At 45.5% G+C, this 18,871-nt stretch overlaps 1 protein-coding gene across 1 annotated transcript in view; it reads left to right on the forward strand.

The window, feature by feature from the left end:
• The first annotated feature begins 7,455 nt into the window (after positions 1-7,455).
• Positions 7,456-18,871, forward strand: part of LOC134453569 (serine/threonine-protein kinase DCLK1-like) — a 97,762-nt gene continuing 86,346 nt past the window's right edge. Inside the window, exons 1-2 of the mRNA XM_063204347.1 lie at positions 7,456-7,816; positions 12,098-12,447. Of these exons, the coding sequence (XP_063060417.1) occupies positions 7,456-7,816; positions 12,098-12,447 (711 nt within the window). The remainder of the gene's footprint in view (positions 7,817-12,097; positions 12,448-18,871) is intronic.

Here is an 18,871-nt window from a genome sequence, read left to right on the forward strand (position 1 = left end):
AGGGAGGCCGAAAGTCCACATATTGGAATCCACCCTTGTTCTGATGTCTTGAGTACAGTTCACTCCAATGCAGCCAGAGCCGTAAGCAGCAACACCACACTGCCACCCAGTGGTCATATGATATCTTTACCAGTGTTCCACTGCTCCACGGGGCAGCTGTGTGGCAAACAAAAGCAGTGTTAGTGGTGAGGAATCTCCTAATATAAATACGACTAGAGGAGAGGAGGGTAATGTGAGACACCCGGTGATGCGAGACACCCCCTTTATCTCTAGACATTATTTTGTGAAATATTTCATTAAATGGTTTTATTGGTAGTCAGTCACATTGTAAGAAAGCCATGAGGTCAAGCAACACCAGGAAGACAACCTGCGCTGAAGCACCCCTTATAGCAGGGGAGGGGAACCTATGGCTTGAGGCCATCTTATCCGGCCATGCCCTGATATAATCTTAATGTAATGTCGTTTTACATTAAATGTTGTAGCCTACACAACATGTTGTAACGATGAAGAAAATTCCAAATTCAACGTATTGGACATTATCTCCACAGTGTAGTTGTTTTCAGAATAATCGAAACGTGTTAATAATGGTCATTCTCACGGAGAAATCCTGATAACACTTTTTCACAATCAGCAGAGTACAGTACATCCAAATTGCTGCACCACTCCCATTCAGTGATGGCAGAAGGCAGCAAAGCAAGGTGTCAGGTAGCTAGTACCTCAGGAGGCCTAATGTACAGTACTGTACGCCCTACTGTACAATGCTGGGCCCAGGACAAAGTCATCTGAAAGGGCCCCGAACCCAATACATACAATGTAAGGAGGATCCAATTCTGGGCCCCCAATCTCCCTGGGCCTGGGACAGATGGTCTCTTTGTCCCCCCGCCTGTTGGCTTCCCTGGGGCTCAGTGTCTTCCTCAAGGACACATCGCCCTACTCAGAAGGAGCTGGAAGACAACCACACCCCCTCCGACGACTGCTGACTCACTCTCCAATATCATACTCTGAACCAGGTTTGGTTTGGAAAGTGGTGGGGACATTAATATGGCACATAGTCCAGGTGCTATTTTTGAATTATATTTGTGAAAAAGGGCTGGGCTAGATATATTTCAAACGGTATGGACATGTTCCCAGCCACACCTAAAAGTATGCCCTGAACCTCCTACTTTCTCAATGTTCTCCCATTAAGATACAGTTACAAACTGCCTCTACTACGTACATACAACCCAAATGACAGTATGTTGTTGTGAAATTATCAATAGTATTTATTTGATAATAATAAATGTAGAAAGACAACTCAACTAAGTAGGCCTACTGCCATGTGCACTTATTATCCATTACATAAGCTTATAGTGCAGCTTTGCTGCCGTTTTCACAAATATTTACAGCTGCACTGTAACAAATAGCTGTTTATTTACGGAAATTCTGCAACAGCATTCTACTGCTTTTCGAAAAAACAGACAACTACTGTGAAAATATTACTTTGAGTCACATATTGAGTAAAAACAGTAAGTACTGCACAATAGCAGTATTCGCCGTTGTGGAAAAAACTAGAGATGCACCGGATCCTGATTTTTAGGATCCTGCCGGATACCAGATCCACTGAATAAGATCCTGCCGGAACCGGAACCGGATACCGGATCCTACAAAAGGTTTGAAACATATAGTCTACTCGCACACGTGGGCCCTTTTTATTACATTGGCGCAAACTATTGTTTAGATTGGCTTATTGGCTCATTGGCTTATTGCCACACTGCCTTCAATAGCCGCTTCCAAAGGGATTTCACTCCATGCAGTGATTGGGGTTGTGAAAGACTGAAAAGCCTAGGCTAGACATGCACCAGACCCTGATTTTTAGGTAACATGCCGGATACCGGATCCACTGCTTAAGATCCTGCCGGACCCGGACCCTGTGAAAAACTCTATTATCCTGACGGATCCGGATCCGGAACCGGAACCGGATCCGGATCCGGTGCATCTCTAGAAAATAACAAGTTATTTTAGGCAGCACCATTGAAACCCATTCATCCTCCACTTGTCCGTGATCACCATCAAACTTCAATACCACCTGAAGAACTGAAGTCATTCTGACTGGTTAAAGATTATCTGATTCTATCAAGCATGATGAAACAATTCCTAAGGAAACTGCAATACTTAAAAAGTGCTTGATGCAGCAAAGTGTGAGTAGCACATGCATTTTGATAGTGATGAAAGTGTGAATGGCTGAAACATTTTAAGAACTTGTAACACTCTTGCAACAATCAGCCCCATCTAAACCAATCTGCTAATCAGTGCCTGGCCTCACCTGAGTAGGGCTGTTATGCCATTATTCAATTACGGGCGTCACCTGCCAAGGGCCTGATGACTCTGGTCACATGGTACTCTTGCACCTGTATATAAATCTGGACTATCAAAACTTCAGTTGCTTGCCTGCCTGCTGGCTGGCCTGCATGGCACAGCATAGCACTTGTTTGCCTACAAGCTTGCCTACAAGTTTGCTTACATGCTTGCACACTTTCCTCTTTGTGAAAGCTTGCTGTATGTGGCATCATTTGTGGCATTGTGGCATATAATGTGCCTGCTGCAAATTAGGCATTGCTTTGAGAGCTAGCTTGTAGTGCTGCTTGTTTGTTGTGCTACTTGGTGCAGAATATTTTTTTAAAGACTGACCGATGCTATATTCGTCATTGGCTCATCAAGAGATACAGTAAAAAGCCCACCTTGCACACTATCATTGTAACATAGCACTGCGTACTCTGACATTTTGTTCATGCCCACACTTTCAAAGGACCACCGCAAACCATTTTCTCAATACAGCATTGCGGCATAGTATCATGCTCAAGGCACTCCAGTCATGGTGAACGATGGGAGGGTGGGGTGGTAACATGGCCAGGGTACCACAGTTATGGAGAATGATGGGTGGGGTGGGAAGTTGCCATGGCCATATTCATGAATACAACTATGACCCAGTATTTGCCTGTCATCACACAGTACAATTCAACTTTTTAACTGAAATGTACTGTTATTTTTCTGTAGAGTACTGTTATTTAACAGTTCAATTCCTGCTGAAAAAATGTTATATACTGTGATACATTAAACAGCAATGAGCTGTATTTGATTTTTGGTGTGAAATAACAGTAGAATTACAGGTAAATATAATTGCCAGTAACTGCCGTTATTTTGCAGGGAAATTCTCTTAGAGTGTGCCATTCATACCTAGGTATTTGTTATTGCTTAGAAATGCACAGTTTTCATGAAAAGTTGCACATGCTAGAAATCTTTGGCTGCAATACTTAAGTTTGAGATGCAACAAATCTTACACAGTTTACCTTCAACATAGTCCTCGCCTATATCATAGATTCAACAAAACCTCCAGATGCATTCTTGGTATGGAATCAAGAACCGAAATGCAAATCCACTTGTGTTCCAGAATCCACTTCCAGATGAAAATAAACACACGGTTTTGTCCGATGTGAAATGTGTTCACTATTCCAGGACAAGTCTCAACTGAAATGTCAGCATTTTCTTGCCATGTTTCCAAATGTCACAGATTTGCTAACAGTGTCCTTATGCATTTTTAATGGGTATCAGCACTGTTTTGTAAATAGATCAGAGCACAAAGTTTATGTTAAACAAAATACTATTGATTGACTGCCTAATTTCTGAGAAGGCGGCAGAAAAACATTCACTGTCTAAAACAGGTCCACCTACAGGGGGGTACAAAGGGGTATGTTGTCCCGGACCCATGGAGATAGGGGGCTAAGAATTGGGTCCACATTACATTCTCTGTATTGGGTAGAGCGCCCTTTCAGATGACTTTGTCCTGGGCCCAGCAAAAGCTGTCAGCGCCCCTGGTGTAAATGGTTCATAGTCACTCATGCACAACTCATGCAAAACTAGATCCGAGACATTAAAATGCAGTACAACAAATAATAAAAAGGAAAATACACAATACATTCTCAAAACTGAGGTTTTGCAAATTGTGCACTAGAACAAATTAGCTACATTGATTCAATTAATGTGGTGTATTTGAGTCATGTTTTTGCATTTGGAGGAAGGAGTGGTCTTGGTTTCACCTTTGCGTGTTCTATTGTAGTCATGCGTAGTGTGTCTGTTCTTTTTTTAATATTACACTTAGGTGACGCTTTTATCCAAAGTGACTTACAGTCTTTTTAAGTACAGGGTATTGGTTACAGTCCCTGGAGCAGTGGGGATACAGTAGGTACCTTGCTAGGGCTGGATCTACAGTCCAACTCCCTAACCATTGCACCACAGTTGCCCACCATGGCTGCCCCACAACTGGGTTCTAAACCTTTGTCTGTGCCTTTGTCTCAGCTGATAAACTGGAATTTGTTGCTGGAGATGCTGATGCTGGTGAGTGTAATGTGTCCTCAGCTGTTGAGGTGATAGAATGTGAGTAAACATGATTTAAGTTGAAATCAATACATCAGCCAGAATATGTTTACAGTTTTCATCACTCCGCCCTCTTTCCCTCCCTCATTCTCTCACTTTTTCACTCACTCACTGGCGCTCAACACTTGGTAATATTTTGCCCTTCGTGCTCCGCCTGTATAGATTTTCTCTGAGTGCTGTGATCCTGGGCCGGTAACAGGGCCGCCGCTAGACATAAGCAATACTCAGAGTGCCTAGGGCACCAACCAGGGCTTGGGGCACCAAACACTTTGCCCTCGAAACTGGGGCCTCTTAAATTGAGATTGACTAGAAAAGGTCATGAAAAATTATTGAATTTTGTTACAAAACATCTATTTATTAGTCAGTATATTATTATTATTATTATTATTATTATTATTATTTTGTTCTGAGGGGGGCCTCCTGACCAGATATGCTTAGGGACTCCAAAACCTTAGCAGCAGCCCTGGCCGGTAAACCCATGTAGGTCAGTGGGCATTGCTGTGTACGGTACAGTCCATCATACACACAGCCAGTGGGTGCAAATCCAATATCAGAATTGAAGGGGGAAAACAGTGTTTATTTGTGAATGTGAGGTGTGAAAAACATTCATTCAAATTTTAATATGTTATGGTTTATTATTCATTGTTGAGGATAATTCATGTTCTTCATGTTTTTCTCCCTCGAAGATCTACACCCTTGGAGTTGGGCAAGCTAGGCTACTCAAAAACTGTAACGTATTAGTGTAGTTTTGCAAAAAAAAAGCTGTAAATATGGATCTGGCAATTTACAGTGTAGGCTTAAATAAGACTCATGAGTCATAATTCTTTCACCTCCCATCCAGGAGGTGTTTTGGCAGCGTGCAGACAAAAAGCAACACTGATGAACACCATTAAAATCCAGGTTACAGTCAAATGCATTGTATCTTAAGTAACTAGCATTGTAACTACGTATACATTACAGATTCCCCCCCTGTAATGCCGTACATTACGGCGTTACAGCTGAAGGTAATGCATTAATAAATTGTTATGTAATGTGTTAATCCCAACACTGATGACAAACTACTGACTTTTATCCCACAAAGGTGTTATTGATGCCAAAGGAGAGTGCTGAACACAGAAATCATCACATGGTTGAGCACATAATAGCATAACCTATTAGTAAAACAGTCAATTGAATAGAGCCTTCTGATTGGCTGGCCTTAATGAACAAGTCCCCCTCGACCCACCATGGCCTTGACTACGCCTAGCTTATACACAGCGGTTTTATTAATGGTGTGTGTGTGTGTGTGTGTGTGTGTGTGTGTGTGTGTGTGTGTGTGTGTGTGTGTGTGTGTGTGTGTGTGTGTGTGTGTGTGTGTGTGTGTGTGTTAGGGAGGATGTGTAGATTAGGCTCAAATGCATTAAAATTATGCATAATGGAGGGGCTGCTTTCAGGCTAAATAAGTATTATTACAGAAGGATACTGTGTTTTCTAGGAACCAACTTTGATGAGTGAAAACACCAGATCACACAATATTATTTGGTCAGTACAATGGCCGACTGGAGACTGCGTTCATTTGGTTATGCACATTGTAGGCCTACATTTGTTGTTACATTGTTGTTACTGTTGTGTTACAACTGAAAGATTTTATGATCAATTTCTTCCTTACCATGACACCTGCTAAGAATAATGACACAATTTGGATGTAGATCAAAGTCATCCTTACATTAAATGTGATTAGGACTTCAGCCAAGAATTATTGCACTGCAATAAAATGTAGGCCTACATTTTAGCTGACAGGGAATACATTAAAATCCACGAGGCACAATGTTTGTTGATAATCTATGCGGCGACTGGGACCACGCCTCTTGTGCAGTAGCGTGGAGAATGAAACGGGTGTGTCAAGCACGTGGACTTGTGTGGGGGTTGTAGAACACATATTTTAAACACAATTGACAATCTGAATAGGGATTTTCATCCCATTTTACGAAGGAAATGTAACAGTACTTAACACATCCATAAAGCCATAGGCCTAACGATTACCATAAAAGCCATATTTGATACGGTTATTTTTATGATAATGAAACCATCTTGCTAGCCTGATAATCCTTTTCCTTTTAGGCTACAATCTTTGGTGTTTAGACAAGCTGATACCTCTCAAACGGGACCCCGGACAGCCGTAGATAGCTTTGATTGGGCGGATTAACGCAACGCCGCGTCCTAATAAAAGCGCATCTCCTGGGTTACCCACCACCAGCCCAGCTCATCACAGCACAGCCTCATCCAAGGTGGCGACACCGGCCAAAAGCAACGCGTGTGCACGCGTGGTGCGTGTGCCGGGCGGATGATACGTATCCCTGAATCTCAATGAGGGACGGGCCAATGTAAATCACCGCCAGCCCAGGAGGGGGACGACGAGGAGACGAGCACCAGCTGCAGCCCAGCCCGAGCCCAGCCTCCTCCGTCTCGCACGGAGAACACCAGTGAAGCCACAGGGCAACAAAGAGCCAGAGAGGCACACCATTCTCCCCCCACATTGCCTTAACCATATACCAAACCCTCCCCAGACCACAGACACCCGAGCCGCTGCATGCAGTAGCCTAACTGGATTCATTTCTGAGAGACAGAGAGGAGCCGAAAGGGTATTGAGGTAAGAGGGTGTGTTTTTGCCTTTTAATTCTGCATGCGTTAATGGGATGGAACACCTGCGCTTTCTGCTGGGTGTCAGTGTGCACAGATTGGGGATGGTCTGTTCTCTCTGTCCTGCAGTGGATATCCGAGACAGCTTGGGCGTGTTTGCTATTATTTCAAGCACTTCACGTTAGAAGAAAAACACAAAAGTTGTATTTGTCTGTCCTGTCGTGAATATGAAACTGCCACCAAACGCTTACCATTTTGATTGATCAGCATTTCTCAAATCCCCGGTTGACTGTTTAGCTTGTGTGGCACCATGACAATAGCTTATACAGGCTGCGTGCATATCAATTAACTCACGGAACAAATGGACATTGTGTGTGTTTCACTGTAGGTTATTACAAGGTTAGTCCAGCCAGCGCTAAGGGCGACATGGAGTTGGAACATTTTGACGAGCGGGACAAAGCGCAGAGGTTTACCCGCGGGGGATCCCGAGCCAACGGCCTGCCCAGTCCCACGCACAGCGCGCACTGTAGCCTGTACCGGACCCGCACCCTCCAAGCCCTGAGCTCCGAGAAGAAAGCCAAGAAGGTCCGCTTCTACCGCAATGGGGACAAGTACTTCAATGGGATTGTGTACGCTATCTCGCAGGACCGCTTCAGGTCTTTCGAAGCGCTGCTGGCTGACCTGACACGCTCTCTGTCCGACAATGTGAACTTGCCTCAGGGGGTGCGCACGATATACTCGATTGATGGGTCACAGAAGATCACCAGCATGGATCAGCTGGAGGAGGGTAAGGCTTCAGCTATCTGGGATATCCCCCACTACACTTGCATTTAGGGCAGTCATGGGTAAGCGGTTATAGACTTGTAGCCCAAAGGTTGCCGGTTCGACTCCCTACCCGCCAGGTTGGTGGGGGGAGTAATTCACCAGTGCTCTCCCCCATCCTCCTCCATGACTGGTACCCTGAGCATGGTACCGTCCCGCCGCACTGCTGCCTTGGGGTGCCTTAGGGGGCTGCCCCCTTGCATGGGTGAGGCATACATGCAATTTCGTTGTGTGCAGTGTTCACTTGTGTGCTGTGGATTGCTGTGTCACAATGACAATGGGAGTTGGAGTTTCCCAGTTGGGCTTTCGCCTTCATGCATGTAGGCCATAATATGTCTGGTTATGGCTGTCTGAGTAGATAACAGTCATTCAGACAGCTGGACCATGACAAGCAGCATCAGTAAATCCAGGGAGCATCTCAGGGTTGATGAGATGGGAAAGTGTGTGAGTATGAATGCACTGGCTCCTCCGCTCCACATATCTGTCCAGATCTGACAGAAACACGACCGGTGTCTAAAGCCCCATTTGCATTGCAGTGAAGTGTTCAGTGATGCAGGGAACAGAGACATACAGTACCCACCAGTCATGCACAGCAGCGACAGCCTTTGACTACCAATATGTTAAACCGGCCTCTGTTTTCAAAAATCAGTCTCGGAGTTGGATGAGAAGGGATGGCGCACAGCGGGGAGTTTTCATAAAAGTGGTCTGAATAGGCCTGTAAAAATACAGTAAGGAAATACCGGAAAGTGATAGTACTGTACAAAGGCAAAGTGCAATAACTACTGCACGCCATCATTGAAACTGAGAAAAAAAGGTCTTGGTATGTGTGTGGGTGTGGTAGTTTCCGCAAATTTGACAGGGCAGCATTTCTAAGATGGGACACATTTGGACCAGAAGGCTTTGTCACAAGATAAAGGAGGTGTTATGAAGTCCTTTTTCAGTCTAAACTTAATTTTGGCAAAATGTGTATTTAGTGCACTTTGCCTTTTGTAGGGCAGAGTAGTCAGGCAAACTACCACGCAATATATAGACAATACATACTCCACAGTAGGAAAAAAACAGGCAGATTTGGACTGGCTGGCAGGCAGGCAGATACTGTTTACGGTACGGTGTTGTAGACCCAGAGGGAAAACTATTCTTGAGCAACAACTGCACACTCATGCTAAGGGCTCCTCAGCACATAGCCTATCCTATAGAATCACACCATCATGTTCCATGCATGTTCCATTTGGTGAAGTTGTCCATTCAGTGCAATATAGATGCAGATCTTGTGATCTTACTGAATGCCACCCTGCGGCATGATCTGCTTAGTTAAGGAGACTTGCTTGAATCTTTCAGTCATATCACTTGAACATGACCTTCTCACCCTATGCAATTGCAATGCTAACCCCCTCTGGCTTGCTGTGATGCAGCTGTGAGTTGTATTCAGAAAATAGAGCCAATGAGAGAGAGAGAGAGAGAGAGAGAGAGAGACAGAGACAGAGACAGAGACAGAGACAGAGAGAGAGAGAGAGAGAGAGAGAGAGAGAGAGAGAGAGAGAGAGAGAGAGAGAGAGAGAGAGACAGAGACAGAGACAGAGGGGTCAGCACAGTGCACTCCATCTCTCAGTCTAGTCTTGGCCATAAGGCCCATGTAGAGACCACTTGGCTGGCCAATCACCATTACGGCTGATCTAAGCCATGACCCAGTCATAGGGTAACAGTAAGCACATTGCGCAATAATAAAGTAGGTGGGAGGTGGATGTTGTCATAAAGGTTGACCCCGCTTGCTTTGCCACTCTACTGTACTACTCTGTGCCACTTCATTAAATATGTGTAAGCCAGCTGTCCCAGGCCACTCTGCGCTGCTCTGCTCTGTTCTGCTCTACTCTGCACTACTCAGCTTTACCGGCATCATGTCCCATCCCCGGTATTAATGGCTGAAGTTGCAAGGATACATAGCTGCTGTGGATGCTTCCTGACCATTATCCTGACTGGGCCATTTAAACGGCATTACTAATGCATGGACAGTGTATATCTACACAGCGGTGGGAAACCCTAGGCAAAGAAGATGAAACATTTACTCGCTTGAGTTACTGCACATTGCACTGTCTACTGTAGTAAGATGATAGTGCATATTGTAGTAAAAGTGCGCTATTACATAGTTGGAATGTGCACAATTGACTGAGCATGTCTTAATGCTCCTAATTGGTCTTCCTGTCTGTGAATGATTGGAACAAGTGCTAAACGAAGGAGGTCTGACTCTCGGCACTCTCTGTACTTACCTGTTATTGGGATTGGCATTTAGAGGTGATTGTAGATGCAGGCAAACATCAGTGTGTGTATCACCTGTTTATGACCCTCATCATATGACATCAGCTCCTTTACTAATGGGTGGTGCTGTGGTGTACTGCACTAACAAACCTGTGCCATACAGGGGTATTTGTGCATGCTTACCCAGGAGCCAGCTTCGAGACTGCCCTGGGTCATTTCCCAAACCAATCTCTCTCTTTCTCTTTCTCCCACTCCCATTTGCTCTCTATTGGCTATAATCACATTACTAGCAAGCACTAGTTATAACATAAGCATAACTAGACAATCAATCAATCAATCAATCAATCAATCAATCAATCAATCAATCAATCAATCAATCAATTAATCAATCAATCAGTCAGGCAAACAAGCAAGCAAACAGACAAACAAACAGACAAATTAACTCCTTTACGAATATGCATACTCTCAGCTGCAGACACCGGCCTCTGAGTCACATGAAGACATGTCTAATTATTTAGCGAGGTCATTATTAGTGGTGTCAACAATAATCGATTCGGCGATGCAATGCAATGCGGGGCATGGACGATCCAATTCAATGCGGCAAGTTCCAGAATCGATGCAGCATTTTTTTAAGTTTCAATTACTTCCGTGGATATTTTAGGAGCAAATGAATGTTAAATTAAATAAAAGCACTTCAAAGCATTGAAAACTGATAGACTAATACAGAAAACAGCCAATAGTTGCTCAGTATCTAACTACTCATATTGCCTTATCATGACTGATGAAACATTTGCATTGCTTTCAGTAGAAATGTAATGCATTGCAATGCATCGTAGAATTGAATCGAATCGGATCGAATCGCTACCTCCCGAATCGGAATCGAATTGAATCGTGAGGGCAGTGCCAATGCACACCACTAGTCATTATCATCAGCTCTGTACTCATGATGATTCAGGTAAAGGAAATGTGTACCTCTTGTATATCCACGCACGTTTCTATGAGGGGTGGGAGAGGATGTTGCCAATAATGAGCATCATTCCACCAGTGTTCTGCTGTACTAGTCATTGAAAATACTGTACTAGTGAAGTGAAAGCGAAAGCCCACCACTGCACACAATGAAAGTGCATGTATGCCACACATGTGCTAGGGGACAGCCTGCAATGGCACCCCAAGCGAGCATTGCAGCGGGATGGAACCATGCTCAGGGTACCTCAGTCATGGAGGAGGATGGAGGAGAGCATTGGATAATTACTCCCCCCACCAACCTGACGGGTCGGGTTTCGAACTGACAACCTTTGGGCTAAAAGTCCGACACCTTACCACTTACAAATGACTGCTCATAATACCGTAATACTAAACTAATCAAGTTCTTTGGATACAGTTTTTATCGTGATAAATGGCCCAGACAACATCCCATCATTTCGTTTCCTGGAAGCATGTCTCAAAAAGTTGCCCTTTGCACTATTAACTTCATTGTGTTTATTGCTCATTGAGCCGCAGGAGAGTCTGTGGCTCCATCAAGCTCTATAAGCACCTGTTGTGTACTTTGTCCATTGTATGCAGTGATGGGCAAAATGAATTCATAAGCTACAATCCAGTGCCACATACAGTATATTTCAAATGACCAGGTTTTAGCTTTCCAATTCAGCCAGGTCATTAGCTAGTTGAATGATCACCTGTTTGACTCGAATAGGGAAAGCAAGGTCTTTTTGAATATGTGGCTCTATATTGTAACTAATGAATCCATTTTGCCGGTCACTGGTTGTATGTAGGCCTACTGTATTTGATGTTGGGGGTGTGCCAAAACAAATTCCTGTCGACTGTGTTGATATGGCTGATTGAAACGTATTGAATCTTGATTGTTGAATCTTGTGTCTCTTGCTCGTTGATGCAGTAGTAGTAGAGAAGAAAAGAGTACAGTATTAGTTGTTGAATTAACTATTTATTAACTATTATTTATTATCTAATTAATTATTAATTTATATATGCACAGGAGAGAGCTATGTGTGCGGCTCCATCGAACCCTTCAAGCCGCTGGAGTACACCAAGAACGTGAACCCCAACTGGTCGGTGAACGTGCGGACGGTGGGAGCCGCGTCGCGGGGCCCCACCTCCCTGGCCACCGCCAAGGCCAGCTCCACCGAGTCGCGGGAGGGCCGGGACTTCATCCGGCCCAAGCTGGTCACCATCATCCGCAGCGGCGTGAAGCCCCGCAGGGCGGTTCGCATCCTGCTGAACAAGAAGACGGCGCACTCCTACGAGCAGGTGCTCACCGACATCACGGAGGCCGTCAAGCTGGACTCGGGAGTCGTCAAGAGGCTCTACACCGTGGACGGGAAAATGGTAGGATCAATTTCCTTCAAGTAAAGATGCTAGGGGTGAGCTGTACAACATTGCAAACAAGTTAAACGTTAAAAACGTTAAAAAAGTAAGTTGCCCTGCTGCCTTAAGTTTGTAATTGAATCAAATTATGTGAAATCATCAAATCAAAGTGGAGTATCCCATAAGAAAACATGGTCTTCTAGGTCCTTCGGGTGTGTCCAAATCCAGGGCTCGTGTTTATGCTGAGAATGTTGTATTGTAAATAGTGCAATTCTTTGTGTGTTTGTATTGGAAGTCAAGGATAGAACCCTGTATTGTAGTGTCAGTGCACAGACTAGTGCACAGACTAGTGCCAATAGCAGTCAAGCTTGGCACACTCTGTGAAGGAGAGAGGAGTGCAACTGTTTGGCTTCTGAGCTACCAAATCGAAAACTCCCTCAAGTACAGCTGAAGTGTGCATTACTCCGCTGCCTTGGGGCGCCGTTGCCTAACGTTCATGCCTCGAGGGTTGCAATGTCTGGCTGTGGACTAGACTGCGCTCTAGACAAAGAAGACTAAGCCCATTTCAGTTGTTTAATTTTTTGCTTCCTCTCTCTGTACAAGTGAAAGCTCTTTAACAAAGTAAAACATCCCCTTAAGGTATGAATGAAAAATAATGTTGTAGCTGGACTTCGGCCAATGATGTGGTGGAAAACACACATTTAAAGCCATTAAACAGCTGTAACTTTCTTCCCCTTTTCAAAGTGCTAATATTGAAGACATTTCACAATTCACCCATGGTTCTTTGAGCCATTGTACCATGCCATAGCCTACTTTCATGCCAACATTTCTCCTCTTCTCTCCTCTCCTCTCCTTGTCTCCCATCTCCTCTCCTCTCCTCTCCTCTCCTCTCCTCTCCTCTCCTCTCCTCTCCTCTCCTCTTCTCTCCTCTCCTCTCCTCTCCTCTCCTCTCCTCTCCTCTCCTCTCCTAGTTTCCCCTCTCCTCTCCTCGTCTCTCCTAGTCTCTCCTCTCCTCTCCTCTCCTCTCCTCTCCTCTCCTCTCCTCTCCTGTCCTCTCCTCTCCTGTCCTCTCCTGTCCCCTCCTGTCCTCTCCTCTCCTCTTTCCTCTCTTCTCCTCTCCTCACATCTCCTAAACATCTGCCCTGCCAGTGTCTGGTCTTTAATGTTCTGGTCTCTTACTGTTCCAACAGTCTCTTACTGTCTTAGTGAATACCTTGTAGGCAGACAAGAGGATATGCAGCATTATCTGGTTGACAGCCTTTGTGATATTTTTCTGGGTTGCTTCAAGGCAGCTGTGGGAGCAGTGTATGTGCCTGTCCCAATTTTAGACACATAAATCCCCCCCATTTCGTGAGGCGGTGTGTGTGTGTGTGTGTGTGTGTGTGTGTGTGTGTGTGTGTGTGTGTGTGTGTGTGTGTGTGTGTGTGTGTGTGTGCGCGCGCGCGCGTTTGTGTGCATGCGTGTATGCGTATGTGTATGCGACTGAATCCTCCTGGCAACAGAGGACAAGGCATATTAATCCTTGGAGAGCTGAATAGGCTCATATTCATATTTGCAGCATTTCGAGGATAAACTAACATGAAAGGGAACTCATCTGCATCTATTGTCCCCCCAATTCTGTTGTCCTGTCACTGAACCACACGCAGCTGTCTGTCATCCAGTAGTTTTCCAGGCTCCAGGCTCTTTACTGAACCCCCAGCTCGGGGTTGGTAAAGCCCCAGAAACAGCAGCTTCAGAGGGGTCACAGTGTTGTGTTGTGTCTGCCTCCCCATGGGGCTGTCTGTCTGCCTGTCTCTATCATTACATTAGCCAATAGAGCTGGCCCAGTCTGGCCTTGCAGTGTGCTGAGTGAGGGAGTGAATGAATGAGTGGCAATCTGTGTGTCTTCCCATGCATGTGTCTGCACTCGTTCTTTATTCCTTCTTCATTTCTTCCTTCCCTCCCTCCCTCTTTCCTTCTTTCCCTCCTTCCTTATTTTTACATTACATTGCATTACTCATTACATTACGCGTTTTATCCATAGTGACTTACAGATATTGCTCCCTGGAGCAATGTGGGGTTAAGTTCCTTGCTCCTGGCAGGGGGGCAGGATTCGAACCTGCAACCCTGTGATCTACAGTTCAACTCCCTAACCATTGAACCACGACTTTCCTTCCTTCCTTCCTTCCTTCCTTCCTTTTTATCTTCCTTCTTTTCCTCTTTCTTATTCAACCAATATCTACTACGACCACCACTGGATGTTAATCTGTAAATGGCATGCCTGGAGGCTCATAGTGTCTGTCTCCACATGAGGCTGTCTGTTATGTCTGTCTGTATCAGGCCAATGTAGGGAGAGTCTTACGCGTGAATGGGGGAGTGAATGAGAGGCAGTCTGCCTGTCTTCCCACGCATATGTGTCTGCACTCTTTCTTTATTCCTTCTCCTTCCGTCCATACAGCCTTCCTTCCTTCCAACTGTATGGACAGTGATCTGAAAATCTCAGCTCCAGTGGGCCATTATCCCTGCCTCCACATGGTTCTGTCTGCCTGTCTGTCTGTCTGGCTGGCAGGCTGGCTATCGGTGTTGCCCAGTGTGGCCTTATGTTGAGTGAAGTGATAGTTCCCAGGCATGTGTCTGCTGCTTCTTCTTTTTATCTCTTTCTTTTTTTCATTTTTCTTTCTTCTTTCTTTATTTCATTTCCTCCCTTTCTCCCTTTCTTCCTTTCTTCCTGTCTTTCTTTCTTTCTTTCTTTCTTTCTTTCTTTCTTTCTTTCTTTCTTTCTTTCTTTCTTTCTTTCTTTCTTTCTTTCTTTCTTTCTTTCTTTCTTTCCACTATGCTACCTCTTTCCCATGCTTGATCCTGCTCCTTCCTCTCCTCCCTCCTCTCCTCTCCTCCTTCTCACCACCAGCTGTAGCAGCAAGCAGCCCCCAGCATCAGTACGGTAGCGATGATCTGATTTTAGCACAGCGGCACGGTGCACTGCTGCTGCCCTGGTTTCCTTCTCCTTCTCCTTCTCCTTCGCCTTCTCTGCTGACAGGGCCAGATTAAGATGGCCTGGGGCCCCTAGGCTACAGGTTGCTGTGGGCCCCACCGCAAAGCAAATTTTGCGACAAATGTACATGAATTTCTCATTATTGCATCCTGTCACAATTCCGCTATTTTTCACTTTTGGCAAATCAGGGGCTGAATCCCCTGGCAGGTGGGGGCCCCCTAGGCTGCAGCCATATCTAGCCTGTGGTGGGGGGCCCCTGGCAGGTGGGGGGCCCCTAGGCTGCAGCCATATCTAGCCAGTGCGTTAATCCGGCCCTGTCTGCTGTGTTGAGCTAGAGAGGTGGTGTTCCTGCTTACGTCATAGGCGGCCCGATAGGGGCCAGGATGTTCTCCTTTCAAAAAAAAATAAAAAATGTGCTGGCAGTGTGTGTGTGTGTGTGTGTGTGTGTGTGTGTGTGTGTGTGTGTGTGTGTGTGTGTGTGTGTGTGTGTGTGTGTGTGTGTGTGTGTGTGTGTGTGTGTGTGTGTGCAGGGACGCTGACAGATTTTGTTCGGCCCAGGACAGTGTAATCGGAAACGGTACCCCCATCCAATACATATACCATGTAGTGAAAACCCAATGTTTGGGCCCTCTCTCCCATGGGACCCAAGACCACTGACCCCTTTGTCTAACATCCCGTCAGCTTCCTTGTGTGTGTGTGTGTGTGTGTGTGTGTGTGTGTGTGTGTGTGTGTGTGTGTGTGTGTGTGTGTGTGTGTGTGTGTGTGTGTGTCCTCTCCTGTCCTCTACTGTCCTGTCCTGATCTCACACATTCTCCTCTAAACGCCCCTCTTCTCATCTCCAGGCGTGTGAGGGGCGCTTGGTGTCCATATTTAGACTAGACACGTTTTAAGTTAAAAGGACGGTGGGGGATGTGGGTGTATATTAATCTGTGGTTTTTTAATTTTATTTCTTTTTTAGGGGATAAGTGAGTGCAAACACCATAGGGAACAATGCATTGATGTGTGTGTCATTAGGAATGTGTGTGTGTGTGTGTGTGTGTGTGTGTGTGTGTGTGTGTGTGTGTGTGTGTGTGTGTGTGTGTGTGTGTGTGTGTGTGTGTGTGTGTGTGTGTGTGTGTGTGTGTGTGTGTGTGTGTGTGTGCGTGCGCATGCACGGGGGTGCGTGTGTGTGTGTGCGTACGTGTGTGTGCGCTTGTGTTGTGTGTGTGTGTGCATCTGTGTATGTGTGTGTGTGTGTGTGTGCGTGCATGTGTCTGTGTTTGTGCACACATGCGTGCGCTTGTGTTTTGTGTGTGTGTGTGCATACAGTATGTGTGTGCGTGTGTGTGCGCCCGCAGCCTTGCAAATATGTGTGTCTCCAACTACTGTCCTAATTTCCAACCAGGCTAGTACTTCCTGTTCCATTGTTTGTGGTGTAAGAGGGAGCAGTAGAGATCTAATTATCTAGATGTACCTGTGGTGCTCTGGTGTGCTGTACCTTAAGTATGATGTCATCAGTCATCCACCGCAGCGAAGACAAGGAATGTCTTTGTGAGTATTGTTTTTGTGAGAAACATTTTTTTAAATTAATTCCAAAATGTCAAAACATACAAAGTACACAATTACATAACACAGCATTCACTCTAAACCAGACAAGAAGGAAAAAAGGACAGAGGCAAAATAATTTGTAGGTAGTTTTAACCTTTGCACAGACACAGAAAATAGTTGAGTTTTTGAGTTTAGGAGTATGTGTGCAGAGTGTAGTGTGTGCCATTGTTGTCCACATACAAGGCGGGTTGTTCAACCAGGCTTGAAGGTTAGGGCGTAAGGATGGAAAAACACTCCTTTCTGTGCACTAAACGTTACGTACTTTTGGATTGAGACAAGAGGTTCTCTTTGACTGGTCCTAGATTACTTATTGGAACCGGCACACCCACAGGGCACCCAGTTGTTGTATGCAATTAGCAACTTCAGGGGAAATCCTTGAAAAAAATATTTTTTTTTTGCTCAGACGACAAGTGGCACAACAGCGTCTAAAACCATTAATTAATTGGTGGTTGATATGCTGCAATTAATATGCCTCCTAGATAGTCCACTTAAAACAAACAAACAAACAAAAATCCATACAATAGTGGCACTGGCTGTCGTTGCGCCGCCCTAACATGTGCTAGTGCTGAAACGTCACTAACCCACATACAGTACAAGAGTCTTGGATAGCTGATTTTAAGCAGAAGATGGGACAGAACTACAATACCGTGTAAACAGGCTCCTATGGTTGAATTCAATAGAGACAGGGATGCTAGAACATTCTCTCATAGCTGATTTAAAAAGACAGAAGCACTAGACTAGATCATTCTCTTATGACTGATTGCAGAGACAGGGGCACTACAGTACAACATTCTCTAATGGCATATAACTGATAAGATAAGATCAAATGAAACTTCATTGTATGTTTGCACAGAAATGTGTCTTCGCTATGGAACTATCCACAATCCACATACAGTAACCTATAAACACACATTAAGACACATAAAAACACAACATGGCATTGTAGTAGTGGGCTATTTTTTCCTCCTTCGGTTGAGTAGTGATATCGAATAGGGCAGAAAAGAGTGTTTGTAGCCTATTTGTTTCTCCAGCAGCAATGCTTTCTGAAGCGTCTTCCAGAAGGGAGGAACTCATATTCTCAACAGAGAGACAGGGGCACTAGAGCATAGCAGGCTCTTATGGCTGAACTCAACAGAGAGACAGGAGCGCTGGAGTATATCAGCCTCGGATGGCTGCTTTACTGACCTTTCCACTGCTTTGGTCTCAGCGAGAGGCCGACTGAGCCTCTGACCTTCTGTCGTCTCCAGACCTTGCGCCTCCCTGCCAGCCTGCCAGCCTGTCTGTGCCACCCTGCATGCCAACCAGCCTGTTTATCTGTCTCTGTCTGACTGTGTGGCAGTGTGTCTGTCTGCCTGCCTGTATGTGCCACTGACACCCTCCCCGTCAATCAGACTGTTAATCTGTCTGTTTGTCTGTCTGTCTGTCTGTCTGTCTGTCTGTCTGTCTGTCTGTCTGTCCGTCCGTCCGTCCGTCCGTCTGTCCGTCTGTCTGTCTGTCTGTCTGTCTGTCTGTCTGTCTGTCCGTCCGTCCGTCCGTCCGTCCGTCCGTCCGTCTGTCTGTCTTTCTGTCTGCGTTTGTATGTCTTTCTGTGCCATCCCACCTCCATGCCTTGCCCCAGCCCTGTCGGCATGGTTTTTGTCCTGCCTGTCTCCCCTTACTCCCCTTATGTGTATGCCCCCCCCCACCCCCCTCACCTGCAGTCAGGCCTCATTATGCCCTTCAGCAGTCTCCCTCCTAGTCCTACCCCCCAATCAGCCAAGCCTATGCTGCTCATGCTAGTGTCTTTCCCACCCAATGGCTGTCACACATGGTTTTGCCCTCCCTCTCACAATGCCCCCCTCCTCAATGTCCTATCAAGCATGGCATGGCATTACTAACACTAGAACC

The sequence above is a fragment of the Engraulis encrasicolus genome, chromosome 8 (genome assembly GCF_034702125.1).
Source record: "Engraulis encrasicolus isolate BLACKSEA-1 chromosome 8, IST_EnEncr_1.0, whole genome shotgun sequence".
Taxonomy (NCBI): Eukaryota; Metazoa; Chordata; class Actinopteri; order Clupeiformes; family Engraulidae; genus Engraulis; species Engraulis encrasicolus.